Here is a 20752-nt window from a genome sequence, read left to right on the forward strand (position 1 = left end):
ATTATCCTCAATTGGATTATTGGTTGGTGTTTGGCTATCAAAATAAGATAGATGTCGCGCCAACTTCAGTTACCGATGAATACGACCTTTATGCATATTTTACACTTTAACTCAGAATACAATTTAGGACATTTACGGCTCCATTGTGCTGAACGGTTACACATAGTTGCTGCAACCCATACGGGTAGGGGCTCAGGGATGCAAATGTGGAAATCAGAAAGCTTCTTCTAGGGAAGTGGGCTTTTGGAGTGAAACACTCTGCTTTTCTAATATTGAAATACGCCCATACAAGTTGTTTCACACTCAAAAAGATAACAAGCATACACAATGTTTTCCCTATTTTCTTTTATTTAACTTTTTCATTAATGGTTTTCAGAAACAAATTTCATGTAAATGTGAGCGTTATATGTGTGAAGGAATTCTTTTGTGGGTTGTGATGATAAATTTCTGTGTCTGCATTCAACTTTGGAGTGACTTCTTATTCTTTGCACAACATTTCTAGTGAACCAGTTTCTGGAAACCATAGCTTTATGTACAGATTCAGATTCAATGACCTATGCGGTCTTTATTGACAATTACCACACAACTAGGTATAGTCAGAAAACAAATATATACAAAGATCAGTATGAAAACAAGAAACATTACTACCTTGTACATGTATAAACATTAACATGAAATACCTGAACGAACAGTAAAAGCTGCATTGATATAAGCACACGCAATTTGTAATGTATCATTATCTTTAGCACCCCAAATAGCAATAAAAATATCATAGTTATTTAAGTTTGTGGTATTCAAAATAGACTTAATATCAGACAGAAAAACCTGTCTTAGAGTATCATAAGCTTTACATTTCATAATAAAATGATATTCATTCTCGGGTTCATCAAGATCACATTTAGTACAACTCCTATTTTCAGGTGGAATACGAGGTGTAGAATGGCGACCCGTTTCAATCATAAGATTGTGGGCACTTATACGAAGTTTACAGAAGTAAGATCTTTTACTACGACTGAGTAAGTGAACATAGTTTTCACATTCAAAGGATGTTTTAAATAAACAATAGGTTCTTAACTTTAATTGAACATTGGTTACACGTGAATTCCAATCGTTATTGTAAGCAGAATGCATACACGAACTAGCATCTGTAATAATAGATGCTTTATGAAGGATATTTAGGCTTGTGCCAAATTTCATCATTACCAATTAAATTACAAATAGTTTTGATGCCATTACTCCAACTAAATGTATTAGTAAGTAACATTCTGTTATCAATTAATGATTGTACAGCAAGAGATGTAGAACCAAGAATACAGTCATTATTTAACTTCCACCAATATTTTAAAGACAAAGAAAGCATAAATATCAATAGTGGATAACTACCATGTTCGGCTCTCACAGCATTATTTGTAGCCTTACGATGTACCTCTAAAATGAGCTTACACATTTTAATGTGAAGATTTTCAGAAATTAATTTATCACAAACATCAATGAAATTACCATCTTTGAGACCTTTGAGTAGAAAAGGAGCCCAAATTTCGCAACCATGGCACGATGTTGGCTTAATAAATGTATGAAATAATTTAATACTACATTTTCCAGAGCTATTATATAAGTTCTCCCTTATCTTTGAGAAAATTGATGGCTTTTGAAAATGAACCAGAAGGTGTGAATATGATACCTAAATATGTATATTCGTTACAAAGTTGAATAGTTGAGCCACCATAATAAAAATTTTGATTAGAAAGTAAATGCCCTCGCTTATTAACACTGAGCTTCCATTTTAAGCAATAGTCATGAAGGTTATTAATAGCATTTTGAAGACCTTTGGCTGAATTTGAGATACTTACCAAATCGTCTGCATACATCAAACAATTTATAGATGAGTTATTAACCATAACTGGGTCACAAAGATCATTAAAAATTAACGGTAGATCACTAAGAAAAATATTAAAAAACAAGGGACTTAAAACACAGCCCTGTTTCACACCCTCTGATGACTTGAAATTATCAGTAATTTTACCAGAACATTTGACAGTAAATAAAACTGAAGAATACATGTTATGAATAATCTTAATGAACTTTCCACCAACACCAGTATGGAAAAGTTTGTAAATTAGACCATTGCGCCAAATAGTATCGCATGCTGATGAAAAATCAACAAAACAAACATAGAGATTTTTTGAAGCAGAAATATACTTATCAATTAATTTTTTTTAAACCAGAATATGATCTTATGTACGTGATCCTTTTTGAAAGCCAATTTGCTCCCGAGGAATAATATCATTCGAATCACAAAAGGCAGTCAATCTATTATGAAGAATAAGACAAAATAACTTGCATAAATTACTAGAGACAGCAATGCCTCTGTAGTTTTTAGGATTACATTTATCACCTTTTTTATGAATAACAGTAAGGGTGTTAAGTCTCCAAGAATTAGGAAAATAACTATTCGCAAGTATGGAATTAAAAAGTTTAGTCAAAATTTGAGCAAGTATAGAATTTCCGCATTAAGCATTTCGTTACGAATACCGTCAAGACCAGGAGACTTGTTGTTCTTAAGATTTTGAATAGCCCTCAGGACCTCATTTACTGAAATAGAAAAGTCAAGATCAGTAAAAGAATTGTCAGATTGATTATCACAGAAATTATCAATTAAATTTTCAACGCTACTATCATTATGATTAAGATTACGGTTCATTAATGATTGAAAATGATTCCACCATTGAATAGGTGAGATAGGATTGTTATTAACAGACTTCTTATCACATAATTCATTATACAAATTCCAGAATCTTTAGGATTGTTTGACTCTAGGTTATCAAGAGCATTGAAGATTGTTTTACGAAAAGCAGATTTTTTTTTTGAATTTAGCAGTTTTTTACACTCCTTCTTCATACTACGGTACTTATGAATCAACAACAAACAAAGAGGGTTCTTCTTAATACAACGAGCTAAAGAATTATTATTTTTTAATGTAACGAGCTACAATCTTTATCATACCATTTCTTAACAGATTTTGAAGAACAACGTTTATTGGAAACAGAATTAGATTTTTTCCTTCTAATACCAGCTTTTTTACCAATATCATTTAACATGGTATTAAAGTTATTAACAAGAGTATCAATATCATCAGTATCCTCAATATTTTCAGAGAACTCCTTCATTAAATTTTGAATAGATGGATTGTCAATAAATTGCTGTTTGCCAAAGATTAGAAGATTGAGACGTCCAAACAAACTCAGAGGGGGTTCATGAAGAGGGATATCCGATAGGATACTATCATCACCGTTTGAATTGAAATTAACTTTAATATGACATGATACAAGACAATGAATTGAGTATGGAGTTAAATCATGAACATGAAGAAAATGAACCTGAGAAATAAAATCGGAGTTACAAAGAACATAATCAATAACACTAGGTTGTCCAACATGGTTGAAACAAGTGAAGTTACCTTGTAAGTCCCGTAAAACACGCCCATTTAATATACGAATGCCACTACTTTTACATAATTCTACAAGAGCTTTACCATGTTTATCAGTACAATGAGGATCCATATTTTGACGAGAAATGTGTTCGTCAACGGAGTAACCTTCTACAAAGTCATTACAGTTAAGAGAGTCATTAACAATAAAATCTGAATCCTTACAAGTCCTAGCATTAAAATCGCCTATAAGCATACAATCACCTAAAGTTTTAAATTTGGCGATGTCATTTTCAATTAAAGTAAAAATATCATCCCGTTGGCGACTAAAAGATGACCCTATATGACTAATGTATAAAGAACAGATATATAAATCAGAATCGAAACCAAAAAAAGATTTATCTAATTTAAACCACATGAATTCAGTATGCGAAACCTTCAAAAAAGTGACACCTTTAACTAGGGCAAGTTTAACACCAACAGCTAAACCCCCAAAAGTACGAGGGGCTTTAGGAGATTTTGGTCGATGATTATGAACAATGTGAAAACCATCTAAATCAACATTATCCAAGGGGCTACAGTGGGTTTCAGAAAGACAGAAACTATCAAGATTATTTAACATATCATAAACCTGGGGTAAATCAAACTTACAAGTCCTTATATTAGAAATACGAGTGTGGAGAGAATCAATATTCCATGCTCCATTATTTAGAGTGGAATGTAAAAACTTAGACACGGTAGCAACACGATACGGAGACAAAGCAAAAAGATAAAAATGCATATTCATCAATATCAAAAAGATATTTATCACATCAAGTATCATGAAAATAACATCATGCATTTGTACAACTTACAAAGTGACCAAGAGTCAATGCACTTTAGTTTAGTGTTCAACTTCAAGAGAGGTCACATATACATGTAAATACACATGTAAGTTACTGTGGTCTCAAATTTGACTGACTGTGTATATAATTCAGTCCAAGAGAGATTTCAACTTTAAAGCGAATGTTACTGCAGAGAACTTTAGTTCCATCTACCGATAAATGGTAATCATCAGACGCTAGCAGATGGGATTTAACAGCACCGTTATGAAGGAAGTTGCTGTTATCACAGAATGAAAGACGCGAGCAGTTGATTTTACGAATGGATTTCTTTATAAGCGCATTCACAATTTCAATGCGAGAGTCAAGTTCAAGGTTGTCATGTCGAGGAAGTCCAAGGGACACAACAACTTTCATGGACGGGAAGGCTGCCAATAACTTTGAGATGATATTATTGAGAGAGTTGACACATGAAGTTGGAGAGGCATGGGTGACATCATTGGTTAACAGATGCAATAAAACACAGTCCGGAGTGAAGTCCAGTCTCGAAAGTATCAAATCAGCTTGTTGGGGGGGGGGGTAGGCTAGTATAAAAGAGACCTTAGCACGCGGCACTAAACGGTTCACATCTACATTATCATTAGTAAAGTGTGAGTGACCAATTATCAATACATGCGGACGCGATTACTGATGTTCCCCACTTTGACGACGTAGACGTGGAGGTTTGTTTGTTGAGGGCGGCTGTGACTCTGATTGAGTGTTCCTTGTCGGGTGTGGATCTGATGGAGTGTTCCTTGTCGGTGGAATGTTCCTTGGCGGTGGAACATTAGGCATGGAAGGAGGAGGTGCAGATACACTGAAAGAGCGAGGCTGTGCACCCGATGATGGTGAATGGTTCATCGGGGGTGAATGGTTCATTGGTGGAGGGACCATAAACATTGGGCATCGGGGGTGTAGTTACAACATGAGCATATGACTGGACAGAATTTGGCGGGGGAAGAGTCACAAAACTAGGTGGGGGATCAGCAAAATCCTGAGGGGGATCTACCAATCGAGTGGGTGAAGAATTTGTTTGCCTAACATCAGCTTCTAGGGCGTCCAAACGAGTTGCGAAGGATGATTGTTTGAGTTTATCCTCAAAAAGACCCTCCATATCAAAAGGAGCACGTTTATTATCATATAGTTCCGTTTGTGTAGTGGACAATTGCTGCTCTGAGTCACGGAGGAGTTCTTGCAGAGCAGACAACTGCTTTTCTTTTTCTATGAGCACAGCATTATTATAGACTCAAAATTGTCAAGGCGATAAGTGAGTACATAAATAGTAGACGGCCACTGTCGTTGACGTTGTTTTGACAATATTTCCATATCAGAACGGAGTTGATGGATCTGAGCAGTGGGTGATTTATCTTTCAAAGATTTTTTTCAGAGAATCACACTCACTTTTGAGGGAAAAGTTTTCCTTAGTAAGATTACTAACCTCCTTAGTTAGATTACTAACCTTTACATCATATGTTGAACGTTCAGCTTTGAGAACACGCTCCACTAGGTTGACCTCAAGGTCCCGAATTGCAGATATACAAGCGGAATGTACATTGCCATTGGAGTTAACAGTTTTAACATGTACCGGTACATCATGGCAGCTTTGTGGAGGGGGGGGTGGTCTGGAGCTAAGCTAACATGACCCGCAAGATAAGAAGTTATCTTGGGGTTAACCTCTACACAGTATGAACATGAAAATGTTCGTTTAGTTGTTCTGAACACAGTCAGGGCATAAGCTGGTAAGTCAGTACATTCATAATGTAGACTACATTGGCAATCTCCACAAACTAACATAAAGTTATTGTTAGTTGAGGTACAAGCTCGGCAAGATGTAGTTACCGCTTTAGAAGAATTACCAGCAGCGTCAGGAGCATCAATATCAGTTTGAGCAATATCAGGAGCATCAATATCAGTTTGAGCAATATCAATATCAGCGTCAATATCAGCGTCAGCATCAAGTATTACAGTTTGAACAATATCAATGTCAATATCAGCGTCTGCTTCAGCGAGTAAATTTACCGCATCTGAGTCTATCGGAGAAACTCCCTTAACATCATCAGCATCAGATTCAGAATCCAGTGAGCTGATATCAGCATCAGCATCAACAACATCAGCCATCATAACAGCTGTGTCAACATCATCACTAAGTTTATCATGAAAGTCAGATATGAACAGACTTGATTCGTCTATATAATACAGTTACAGCATTTACATCTATTCCTTTCGAGGCTAGGAATATCAGAGCATCGTCTATCGTATTAAATCCTTTATGGCAAGCACATTTGTATTTATTAGTACTATTGTAAGCTTATGACCATTGCAGGAAGATACCTACTGACCTTCCTACAGCCACAGCATAAAAGTTCGCAGTTCGTTTCTTAGGAGCCATGGCGTAGAAATAGTGTCCGTACACGGATGACTGCCGAATTCGGCATACTTGTTCATGTATTTATCAGCTAACAACGGCGCAATGTCTCCGCATCATGTCACATAAGTAGTTTACAGCATGGTAAAATTATAGATATATAGATGAATATTTGGGGAATATAACTACCCAAAAGAGTCTTAAAACAGAAGACTTAAAATGAATTTCAGAGAGATTTTTTACCTTCGGTAGAAGCCACACGGCCTGCTTTGCAACTTTGACCTTTGACCTCCCATATCTACATTGTAACTTGTATGTAAGTTTAATTAAATTTTTGTTCCTTATTTTTTTTTTTACCTTTCCTTGTTCATTTATGGTTTTAAAAATAAATTCCATGCAGATGAGAGTGTTATCTGTGACAAGGAAATCGTTTTCCCAGTATATATTTTTTGTGAACTTATTTTTTAAACCATATCAATATGTGCATTATTTACATTGTAACTTTCATGAAAGTTATATACAATAATCTAATAAGACTTCTAACATCTCGCCCTTTGTCATATACTAATAACTTTCTATCAAAATGTATTATTATTATATTTGGTAATACTTTACCTTTTTAATAATAATAATAATAATAATAATAATAATAATAATAATAATAATAATAATAATAATAATAATAATAATTTCTGTGTTGCTTCTTGAATATCATCGAAAAATATCAATGCAAATTCTGGTACACACACTACATTCATAGTTACCAATATTTGTAACATAATGATCGTAAAACAACTTTCATTCGAACTCGCACACAGATCTGTAATTATAACTGCAATGTTTATCACCCCATCTGTAATTGTAGGTATCAGTCATCCGAATGCAAGTGCCACCTTCATTTCTACCACCACCATCCCATGCTTCGAAATCAAGTGGGGAGCCATCCGTCCAATACAATGGCCCGTTGGTATTCTGTGACGAAAGTCCTATCCACGCATCGCCGGAGCCTTGGGAGTTTAATTTTTCCGCTAAAAAGTCTTGTTCTTCTTGAGACGTTATATCGACGAGATGACTATTCGCTGCAGTACAAGCACTAGAGGCAGCATCTCTTGAGACGAAATCAGTGTAGATCTTATAACAGGCGTTATGAAATGTCATGTAATCTACAGGACACGCTGAAATATAAAATAACAATAATAATAATAATAGTAGTAGTAAATAATAATAATAATAATAATAATAATAATAATAATAATAATAATAATAATAATAATAATAATAATAATAATAATAATAATAACAATTAAAGGAAAGAGGAAAAAAAAAGGATGGAATTTTATTGATCATGATATAGGTCATTTCACAATAAAATGTCCATCTGAAGGCCTAGTGGCTTCCGAAAGATTTTGGAAGTTTGAACACATGACCACTACCAAGGACAAGCCACCTTTGTTTCAGATGGACATTTTATTGTGAAATGACCTATATCATGATCAATAAAAATCCTTTTTTTTTTCCGGTATATAACTACCATTTACACATCAAAAAATGGTTTAAAATGCTTGAATCTTGCATATTTTAACCATCTTTATGCCAAATTTTGCCCTAAATAGCCCAAAATTGTCCATAAACTTTTTAAATATAGCCCAAATTAACTCGGATTTATTTTTATAATATGAAGAAACACGGCAGCGTATTTAAAATTGCATGAAAATGCCACATTGATGTACTCATACAATTCAAAAATGTAAAATGAAATACTTTTTTTATCATATCTGGCTATGTACTCATTAATTATTAATGAGTTAATTTGCATAAAATTTACAAAATTAAATATTAAACTTTTCGATAACACTGTGACGCAGTACCTCCACACCACTCAAATATACCACTTTTGTGGGGTAATAGAATAGGGTTAAGGGTAGACGAGGTATTGTTGGTCGAAGCAACCTAAAAATCGATTTTCATTATCTAGATCAATATATTATTGAAAATTAATACCTTGGTTTTTTGCAAAAGTTCATTCTACATATCGTATACTCTGCAAACTTGCTTAATTTATTGTTGTTAATTAGTTATGTACGTTTTACAAAAGTGTTGTTGTTTCAGCCCTCTTCACAACGTAACTAAATAACCGCAGCACCTATAAAAGTATATATGTGATGTTTTAATTCTTCTACACGCTCGCTATGAATTGAGCAATGCAGTTTTTGCCAAAGTTCACTACCATTCGTAAGATGCTGTGAACTACCAAATCACAACAGTTTAAAATAATTAATAACCTTAAGCTTGCCAACTGTCAAAGCCTATCAACCAAAGGCAGTTTTGTACGTCTAGCATTGTTTCCTCTTTCAAAGTTGATCATATCATCACAACCCTCTCATTCCACCACAAATGGTGATTTTCAATACAAAACTTACAAGTAAGCTATTTTGGACAAAAGCATTTGAATGGCCCGTGTACTCTAAAATGCGATACGATTAAATTTCAATAAAGCTTGAATAAATTGCCTAATGTCTCATTTTAAAATGATCACACCACAGCTATTGGTATTGAAACGAAGTCAACTTCAATCATCACAGTAGAACATTCCGAAAAGATGCATTGTTCCCACAAGGTTGACTTGCGCATAGGTGACATTTGTTTGAGATATGATGGCGATATGTTACAAAATACACTGACCTGTGCATGTTACTCCATCTCCATTGTAACCGGCATTACATGCACATATGAAGGAACCAACGGTATTAGTGCACGTAGCATTTTCGTCACAGTTATCAGTAGTCAAATTACATTCATCAATGTCTGTAAAAAAACGTATGAAATAAGTCATACTATTGGGTAAAAAACATTCTCAATAATCATCAATTAAAGGAAAAGCACATTCATCATTATCTTTTAGGATTTTGAAATATGACCATTATTCTTCCCCGTGCCAAAAGTCAAGCGTGCAATACTTTTTATTTTACCTCTATCCAAGATTGGAATTCACTCCCAAATCATATCAAATCCATAAACAATCCGAATTGTTTTAAAAGTGCAATAAAGACCTACCTAAGTGAAATCAATTCATAATTTCATGGTAATTTTTTTTAGTGTTTTTATATATGCTTTTTTCAATTTCTCTTTAAATATGTATATAGATTATTTCTTGATTCTGTATTGAATTTAGTGTGCTTTTCTTAATATATAATATATGTTTTTATAATTGGACCCCAATGGAAATAAGCCCCCTTTTGGGTAATCCAAGATTTTAATTCAACATTGTTTGATACATTGTATTTGTAATTTAAAGTTATATTGTATATTCTGTTTTTGCTGTAATTTTATGTTGAATTTTATTCGAATAAAATCAATCAATCAATCCACCAAAAGAAAAAAAATATTATTGTACTAAAAAGCATGACGCAGTCAAAACTCAATAACGCTTGATTAAATTAAAATTGCCCTTCCTTGGCAACATAATATATCATTTTTGATTGATTACATCCCAAATATTGTTACTGAAATGAATTTGTTTTGAAAACTAAAACTAATTTGTTTGGAAACTTAAAAGCAAGTTTAGCAGGCAATTTGCATTGTAATGTACCATTTCCAAAAAGTACTATGACTAGCGTAGAGGTGAACATTACTAGAAGTAAATAGAATGGTGATATGGCACAAAATACTAACCTGTGCATACTAATCCATCCCCATTGTAACCGGCATTACATGCACATGTGAAGGAACCAATGGAATTGGTGCATGTAGCATTTGCGTCACAGTTATCAGCACTCAAAGCACACTCATCAATATCTGTAGTTTGAGGATTTTGAAGTATGATCAAAAGGAAATTTAAAATAATTCTTGTACTCGAAATATGATACAATTAAAACTTAATAATGCTTGAATAAATTCAAATTCGCTTTCCCTGGCAACATAATGTATCATGTTTGATTGATCACATCTTAAATATTGGTACTGAAATGAATTTATTAAAAAAATTAAAAGCAATTGTAGTAGAAATTTCGATAGGAATGCACCATTTCCACAATGTAATTTGACTCATGCATGAGTGATAATTATTATAAACTAATTGAATGGCGATTGGTACAAATAGACCTACCTTTACATGTTACTCCATCTCCACTGTAACCGGCATTACATGCACATGTGAAGGAACCATCGGTATTGGTGCAAGCAGCACTTGCGTCACAGTTATCAGTACTCACATTACATTCATCAATGTCTGTAAAGAAATATGAAATAGGTCAAAATGTATTAGGTAAAACACACATTTTGAGTTATTATTATGCAAATAAATTAAAATGTTTCTTGTAATCTTAAACATGACACAACTTGAACTCAATAATACTTATATAAATTGGTAGAATAATGGATTTGATTGATTACATTACAAGTATTGTTACTAAAACGATTTTTGTTTTATGGACAACTTTGAAACCTTTTCCAAGAGTTAGTTTTGACTCGTGTATGGGAGGCAATAATTATAAGTGGTACAAAATAGACTAGCCTGTGCACGTTACTCCGTCTCCTATGTATGCGGCATTACATGAACATGTGAAGGAACCAATGGTATTGGTACATGCAGCATTTTCGTCACAGTTATCAGTACTTAAAGCACATTCATCAATATCTGTATTTGTAGGATTTTGAGGTATGATCAAAAGAAAAGTTAAAATCATTATTGCACTATAAAGCATGACACGAGTTTTGAAAACTTTGAAAAGCAAGTACAGCAGGCAATTTGCATAGGAATGCACCATTTCCAAAAGGCACAATGACTGGCGAAGAGGTGAACATTAACTAGAAATAAATAGAATGGCACAAAATACTAACCTGTGCATACTAATCCATCCCCATTATAACCGGCATTACATGCACATGTGAAGGAACCAATGGAATTGATGCAAGTAGCATTTGCGTCACAGTTATCAGCACTCAAAGCACACTCATCAATATCTGTAGTTTGTGGATTTTGAAGTATGATCAAAAGGAAATTTAAAATAATTCTTGTACTCGAAATATGATACAATTAAAACTTAATAATGCTTGAATAAATTCAAATTGGCTTTCCTTGGCAACATAATGTATCATAATGTTTGATTGATCACATCTTAAATATTGGTACTGAAATGAATTTATTTTTTTAAAATTAAAAGCAATTGTAGTGGAAATTTTGATGGGAATGCACCATTTCCCCAAAGTAATTTGATCATGCATGAGTGATAATTATTATAAACTAATAGAATGGCGATTGGTACAAATAGACCTACCTTTACATGTTACTCCATCCCCACTGTAACCGGCATTACATGCACATGTAAAGGAACCATCGGTATTGGTGCAAGTAGCATTTGCGTCACAGTTATCAGTACTCAAATTACATTCATCAATGTCTGTACAGAAATATATGAAATAGGTCAACATGTATTAGGTAAAACACATATTCTGAGTTATTATGCAAATAAATTAAAATGTTTCTTGTAATCTTAAACATGACACAACTTGAACTCAAGAATACTTATATATATTGGTAGAATAATGGATTTAATTGATCAAGTATTGTTACTAAATCGATTTTTGTTTTTTGGACAACTTTGACAACTTGTGAGCAATGGTACGGTAGTAGACATTTTCGATAGGGAAACCTTTTCCAGGAGTTAGTTTTGACTCCAGTATGGGCGACAATAATTAGAAATAAATAGATATGGTACAAAAGAGACTAACCTGTACATGTGACTCCGTCTCCAGTGTAAGAGGTATTACATGAACATGTGAAGGAACCAATGGTATTGGTACAGGCAGCATTTTCGTCACAGTTATCAGTACTTAAAGCACATTCATCAATATCTGTATTTGTAGGATTTTGAGGTATGATCAAAAGAAAAGTTAAAATCATTATTGCACTATAAAGCATGACACGAGTTTTGAAAACTTTGAAAAGCAAGTACAGCAGGCAATTTTCATTGGAATGCACCATTTCCAAAAGGCACTATGACTGGCGAAGAGGTGAACATTAACTAGAAATAAATAGAATGGCACAAAATACTAACCTGTGCATACTAATCCATCCCCATTATAACCGGCATTACATGCACATGTGAAGGAACCAATGGAATTGGTGCAAGTAGCATTTGCGTCACAGTTATCAGCACTCAAAGCACACTCATCAATATCTGTAGTTTGAGGATTTTGCAGTATTATCAAAAGGAAATATAAAATAATTCTTGTACTCGAAATATGATACAATTAAAACTTAATAATGCTTGAGTAAATTCAAATTGGCTTTCCTTGGCTACATAATGTATCATAATGTTTGATTGATCACATCTTAAATATTGGTACTGAAATGAATTTATTTTGAAAATTAAAAGCAATTGTAGTAGAAATTTCGATAGGAATGCACCATTTCCAAAAAAAGTATTTAAAAAAAAAGATAATTATTATAAACTAATAGAATGGCGATTGGTACAAATAGACCTACCGTTACATGTTGCTCCATCTCCACTGTAACCGGCATTACATCCACATGTGAAGGAGCCGGCGGTATTGGTGCAGGCTGCATTTGCGTCACAGTTATCGGTACTCAAATTACATTCATCCATATCTGTACAGAAATAATATAGGTCATAATTTATTGTGTAAAAACACACATTTTGAGTTATTATGCAAATAAATTAAAATGTTTCTTGTAATATTAAACATGACACAAATAAAACTCAATAATGCTTAAATAAATTGGTAAAATAATATATTATTTTTGATTAATCACATTACAAATATTGTTACTGAAACGATTTTTGTTTTTGGAAAACTTTGACAGTTTTTGAGCAGTTGTAGTACAATAGGGATACTTTTTTCAAGAAGTAGTTTTGACTCGCGTATGGGTGACAATAAATAGATATGATACAAAATAGATTAACCTGTGCATCTGACTCCGTCTCCAGTATATGCGGCATTACATGAACATGTGAAGGAACCAACGGTATTGGTGCAAATAGCATTTTCGTCACAGTTATCAGTACTCAAAGCACATTCATCAATATCTGTATTTTTAGGATTTTGAGGTATGATCAAAAGAAAAGTTAAAATGATCATAATATGTACAAACAAAAGCTTTAGTCAAAAGGATAGTTAAAATGATTATTTTAACTCTGAAACATATTTACGACCAAGACCCACTAACAGCGCCATCTACGCCAGCTCCATCCGGTAAAGCAGCCGACGATGTGCAGGAATCGGTCAGTCAAATTACTGAGAAAGAATGCTAAGTCTTAGAAAACTGTAAGGGGAATAAGGTATGTAACATCAACCCAAATTTTTTTTTTTGTACAAAATGAAACCTTCAAAATATCTAATTCCATCAATGCCATTGACTCTGATAACACCGTTATTGTGGGTGACTTCAATTTAAACCCTGGAGATAAATTTTTGACCCAGTGTAAGCCCCCTCTGCTCTGGGTAAGACGTTTCTTTCATGGGGAAGATAACTCAGTATGTTCCAGCCTAGTCAAGAAACACACCAGGGGTTGAACTATTTTAACTTGGTTCTTACAGGGAATCCAGACATGGTCCATTCAGTTGATGTAGGCGAGAAGCTTGGTACCAGCGACCACAAGAGTGTTAGCTGTTCAGCTGCGAATACTCGGTTCCTCAATATTGGAACGCAAAGGAGATTATGATGCTTCTCATGTGTTGTTTGGGAGAGATTTTATAAGGTTATAGGTCATCATAGGTCAGGTTAATGTCACCTGGTTTAGGTCAAATTTACCCCATTTTGTATATAAGTGTGATATATCAACATAGCTGACAGTGGAGGGACAAGTTTATACCTAGTTGGTTAAGATTGGTCAACGACATAAACTGCCTTGGTCTAATTACAGATCCGTCAAACACGCTAAGAAGAAGAAGGAGAAAGCAGCTGAGTAAAGCCCAAGAAGACTATATTAATGAGCACATTGAGCAGTATAACCAAAGCTAAAAACCAACACTGCAAAAAAGTGTTCAGCATTAGAACACCGGCTGTTCAAAATTGGTCTTACGTATTCAATTTTTTTGTAATGCTTAGTATTCATAACGTAACATCAGAACATACTGTAATAAGATTTAATACGCTGTAGTGTTCAATAATAACACTATAAAAAATAAAAAAAAATGATTGTTTAATCTTTAGCGCCCATACAATCAATAAGCAGATGGTGTTAAAATTTTGAACACTAAGTACAGTTGTACAGTATGGAATATTCAAATGAACATTTAGTGTACTCCTGTTGAACACACATCATGATCCGGCCAGTTAATATGGAGACAGGTTTAATTGGTGACATGAAAATCACCCAGTTCATGAAGTCATCAAGAACATTTATTGGTGACAGGGTGGATATCGGAGATCGAAATGCGTTTGCCCACAGGACCATCCGGACAGTTCACATGTGATGAGATCGCTTAAGTTTTTATAACTAACATTTGCAATGTAAAAGTTCAAGAGTATTGGCTGCTACCAAAAGCTTATATCAGTTATTGAGGAGCCTACTGGAGGTGAAATCGGCATTTTACCAGATGTGTATCTTTTTTGCGAGTTCAAGCAACTCACCGATAAGAAACTTTCTAATTCATTCCCCATTCATTAATCTAATAGGTTTATTATGCGAAAAAAAACTCAAGTTCAGCCACTGGTCTATTGATCAACTCTATTCAGTGAAAGAATGTCAATATCTCTGACTTACACATTAGTTTATTCCACATCAAATACAAAGCTTGCACCATAGCTTGATCAAAAACTTTTAAATACAGTACATCAAGATCGGGGATTTTTATTTTTTAATTAATTAATGAATTTATCTAAAAATCTTTTCGGAGAACGCTACTTTAATGGTCAGGACCCTTAAGCAATCATATAGTTGGAAATGTCGACGCGAATGCTGCATCATTTTCAAAATGTAGTATGACTAGCAAAAGGGTTACACTTGCTAGAAATAACGGTAACCGCCATTACATTCACATGTGAAGGAACCAACGGTATTGTGTCACAGTTATTGGTGCTCAAATTACATTCATTAATGTATGTAAAAAAAAGTTTGGAATAACTCATAGTATTGGTTAAAAACATTTTAAAATATCACCAAAAGAAAAGTTAAATGTTTTTGTAGTCTGAAACACGATACAATTTGAAGTCAACAATACTTAAATAAAATTAGTTGAAAATGTCGATACGAATGTACCATTACCAAAAGGTACTTATGACTCGCGAATGGATGACAATTACTAGAAACCAATATGGAACAAAATAGACTAACCTGCGCATGTTACTCCATCTCCACTGTAGCCGGCAATGCATGCACATGTGAAGGAACCAATGGGGCTATTGGTGCAAGCAGCATTGGGGTCACAGTTATCAATACCCAAAGTACACTCTGTATGAAATAAGATAAGTTTTCGAAATGGACTATTAAAAGTCAGTTTCTGTAAAGAACGTTCACTTTTTGGTGTAGGCTATGTAAAATTATAATTTTGATATTTTTATAATTCTGTCATTATTGACTATAAATGAAAAGTAAGTAAGATATTGACCAATAATTTGGAGGCTAATCATTGAAGAATGCAAACAGGTAATCTTTCGGATTCGGTTACTAGTCAAAAATAACAATAAATACAAATCACAATGCCTTATTTCGGCCCTATCAAAAACAACATCGATCACTTTAACTGCTAAATAATTAAATCTACAAACTTGTAAAATATCATTTTTATTCGAAGTACTCTCTCGAAGTACTCTCTCGAAGTAAATTAAAGTAGAAATATTGAGAAATATTGTGATCAAAAACTCAATAGAGCGACCAGTGGGGTTTGAACCCCTGAGCTCCATTTGTGCACTTAGAAGCATTTGGTACGCGCGCTCTACCAATAGAGTTAATAGAGTAACTCTTGTTAATAATTGAGTAAAACCCTATTCCTTGCTTTTAGGTTTGAAAATTATGGCAATGCGAATACTTTATGGGTGTATGTATTCTAAAAAACGCAGACTCTAATGTTGGGTGTAAAGTGGGTAACGAGAGGTATTCCACGGTACCGATAGAAAGAAAGACACGTGGTATTCTTATATTTTCTGTAGTATACCATCTCACGCACGAGTTCAATTCTAGTTATTTAAACAGTTTATGAAATAAAAGGCGTTCATGTGTTATTAAGCATTGCACCTTAATCTACAGTAAACCAAAGAATTAAGGTACCAGTTGTGTTCACCCCTGTATATCCTAGATAAAGACAAATGTGTCAACATTCAATTGGTTGAGAATTAAAGAAACTGTGATCTAAAACCTAATGAAGATACGAAATAAAAAGTTGCACTTTTGTGTTTTAATCAATGAAAGCACGACGGTAATTGTTCGTGCTAATCAATGAAAGCACGACGTTAGTTCTCTTGTTCGCGAATGCTACAAATCAACAAGGCATGCAATGGGGCAAACTGTAACTTTTAAATTTGCATCTTCCTTGGGTTTTTGTATCATCGTGTCTTTATTTCTTAAACAATTTCAACGAATGAGGTCTTAAATTTGAGCTAAAAGATGCAGCTATTGGCTGTTGGTTCCATGACATATATGCCTTCGTTTAGGATATACAGGGGGTGAACGTATCTGGTACCTTAATTCTTTGGCTTACTGTAGATTGATGCATAATACGATAATGACATTGGTGATATAAATGACGACGACGAATATGAATCATCATCATCATCATCATCATGGTCATGATCATCATCATCATCATCATCATCATTATCGTCATCATCATCATCATCATCATCATCATCATCATCATCATCATCGTCATCATCATCATCATCATCATCATCATCATCATCATCACCCATAATCATCATCGTCATCACGGTTATGATGATGATGATAATTTGTTGTAGGCTAATCATCATGCTATTATGATACATATAAAAATCATATTTGCTAGCGCCTATACAATAAGCATGAAATATTAAAATTGAAAAAATGGGTCTTATTTTCATCTATTACTGTTGCTTTATTGGGATTTAATTTTTGAAATATCGAGTATACGAATCTTCTTACTACAATACGTAGTGCGATCCAAGAGGTCATCAAGTATATCTTTTTCCCAGTTATGACGCATGGTGAGTGGATGTGGGTCATCAATAAACCACAAATCACTTTCTTCATAGTTGACATCCTTTCTTCGACAGGTTTTGGCATATACAGGTGCTACCACGCCTTGACAAAGACATATTTCTGCAAATGGTAGAGACCATCTCAAGGCACCGCCCCTTGATGGATGCGGTCTTTTTTCCAGAACGCAAAGGTGGCTCTGCACCACACACAGATGAGCTGTAAATGAAGGAAATATTAATGCGAAATCAACAACTTGGAATGCATATCACATCGTTATGAACACGGCAGAGTGCCGATTACGCAAAATTGCTGTTCTGAGTAAACGGCTTTGAAAATCTTGGTACCATTCTATTGGTCTTTCTGAAAATGTTGAACATTCTTGAGCACTCATTCGAATTGTATATTATAGAAGTTAATGTGCACGAATTATTTGCAATACTTGTATGTTCTGAAACAATCGAAATATACCTCAAAACGGGTATTTACAGCTATTCGGCTTTATGCTAAATCCAAAAAGTATCCACCGCTGCGCAAAGAGTTATATTCGGGGTTGAATGCGCATTCAACTACGTGTAATCCATAGCACGCATTCTTGTTTTGGGGTTTTTGTGTAGAATCTGCTGGTTGTCCTAAGGCTGTAGACTTGAGACTTAGTATATAAGATACAAATAGTCATCCCTGTAATATTTAGCAAACTCTTGGATTTTACAGCAGAAATAACAATATTAGAGAGATTGCGATTTTCCAAACGTCGACGTACGTTTTTACGTACGTTAATACTGTGATGTGCCCTGAGTAATTTAATTTGATTATTTAACTTTGTTTACAAGCTGGAAGTGTTTCATGAGATGGGAAACTCCCTTGCACTTGCAAGAGTTGGTCTGTAAAATCATTTTGGGATACCCCTAAAATTATTGTAAACAAAGTCAGATCTATGTTTGGAACTTGTAAATCCCCAGTTCAGTGTATTGCACCATAGGAACCCCCTTCCACACGAAGTGATGTAATATGAAAGGTTAATGTGTATAGTTAATCTTGGGAAAATCCCTTGGATTGTGAAATGGAGATCATTTTGGAAATTCCCCTCAGGAAGTAAATGTGACAAAATGGTCTATTAATAGATTGGGAGTATAAAAATGTGAGAGCTTGAGTTTACAGAATGTCATGGGAGATTGTAAAACTCCACATGTGTGTGATGGTCTTCGTGCTTCAAAAAAGAAGTACATTTCAACCAGTTTACATAGCCAATAATTTAGCTAGTTTTAATACAGCAACGAATGAGATTTATGAGTACACGAAAGTGCTCTTCCTCATCGAAGGATTAAAGTTCTTCTGTCGAATTGCTGGAGTTTGCTGGGATTATGAAAACCACACATCTGTCAAATACAGCGGAGCAGTGTTAAAGAAGCATGTTCCCTGGAGAAAGAGTCATTGGTGAAAAAACACCATTTTTGGAAAAAGCAGCGCAAGGAGATAAATATTTGGAGAAAGCAGCGCAAGGAGATATATTTTTGGAGAAAGCAGCGCAAGAAGATAAGTGATTGGAGAAAGTAGCATCATTTTCTAGTGAGGATTTCATACGCAAGGATATTTATAAACGCAAGTGTACAATGGGCTTCGCTGATTTTCGCAGGACAAGTGAATAAGGATATATACATCAGTCGTCCAGAACATTGCAAGACCTCTAGGATCACCAACAAGAAGACCGATGGTTATGTACTGATATAATAAAACTGTGATTGTGTGATTTTATTATATATGCAATTGTTGTTATATGTACCAATCATACTTTGTTTTCAATTAAAGACTTAGACAGTGTATTTGTGTTGTGCATTCGTGTAAAAGGTGATTTTGGCCTTGAGTCAGTACGGCTCGTAACAATAAGTACGGTTTTACGCATGTATGCATCGCATGAGGCCACATACTTAACCAACGCTCGTGTGGTGGCGCTATGTCCTACAGTCAGTCATCTAGTGCTATGTTTTGCATGCAATCAGCCCGGGTTACCCAGTCGTTCGAGTCAGGGATCAATATAAAGGGGCATGCGACCGAAAAAGGTCGCAAGGTCACAAGTGGTATATCATCTCTATGAACTGAATTGAATAGGTCAGTATATTTCCCGGCATGCTTAGTAGGCACATCCGTTTCACCATACACCCTGGAGGATATTTAATAAACAGTTGGTCAAATGTGTATCAATATGATAAAACATTAATACAGTAAACATTGGTATAAGAACTATAGTTAATCAGTTATACCAAGTAATTGATGAGGCATAATATGCAGGGATATTAATCACCTTCCTGAATAGCCAGACTATGATACAGGTCACGATATTATTACATCACTTAGTGATGTAATGATCGGATTAACTACCATAGCAATAGATGAATACAATTTTTGAATAGATCGCCCTGCCCTGCAGTGTTTAGCGGTACCTATGCATTGAACCATAGATTTCAAACAAATGCTGATCACCCGTACCTGTGAGATAAGTTTCTTTGAAAAGAGCAGTATTGAATTCAATCACTGACCTCTGTACATGGACAGCGGGCGGCGACCGAAAAAGTGAAACCACTTGGCCGCCATATTGGAGAGGAAATAAAACAAAATTTCACCTCACTGATGAGTAAAAGAAAGTGTTTCTTTTTTTCCCCATGAGGCGAGGTCCACGAAAATAACTAATAATTATAAGCATATCAAAGGTATATATTAAAATTGAAATTAAAAATTAAAATTGATAAAAATCGCTGCCTCTTGCAGATATGCAAACACATGGAGTACAAACAATTATTACTAGTATTATTTCAGCATTTTTTGTATAGAATAAAAAAATTAAAATTTTGACACCTTTGTTTTTAGTGCGAGAAGTTAACGGTTCGAACCACTACGGTAGCGTTTAGGAATCTTGTTGTCTCTTGTCTTGTTATGAGTGTGACGGGGGGTGGTGTCTGTAGAC

General features: G+C 34.5%; 2 protein-coding genes across 2 annotated transcripts in view; one reads left to right on the plus strand and one right to left on the minus strand.

Moving 5' to 3' along the window:
- Positions 1-20752, plus strand: part of LOC140139194 (uncharacterized) — an 893593-nt gene that overhangs the window by 442557 nt on the left and 430284 nt on the right. The gene's annotated exons all lie outside the window — the stretch shown is intronic.
- The window catches only part of LOC140139620 (uncharacterized), a 103814-nt gene that overhangs the window by 68202 nt on the left and 14860 nt on the right, over positions 1-20752 (minus strand). The window contains exon 4 of the mRNA XM_072161323.1: positions 17737-18009. Coding sequence (XP_072017424.1) covers positions 17737-18009 — 273 coding nt within the window. The remainder of the gene's footprint in view (positions 1-17736; positions 18010-20752) is intronic.

The sequence above is a fragment of the Amphiura filiformis genome, chromosome 18, assembly GCF_039555335.1.
Source record: "Amphiura filiformis chromosome 18, Afil_fr2py, whole genome shotgun sequence".
NCBI classification, from domain to species: domain Eukaryota; kingdom Metazoa; phylum Echinodermata; class Ophiuroidea; order Amphilepidida; family Amphiuridae; genus Amphiura; species Amphiura filiformis.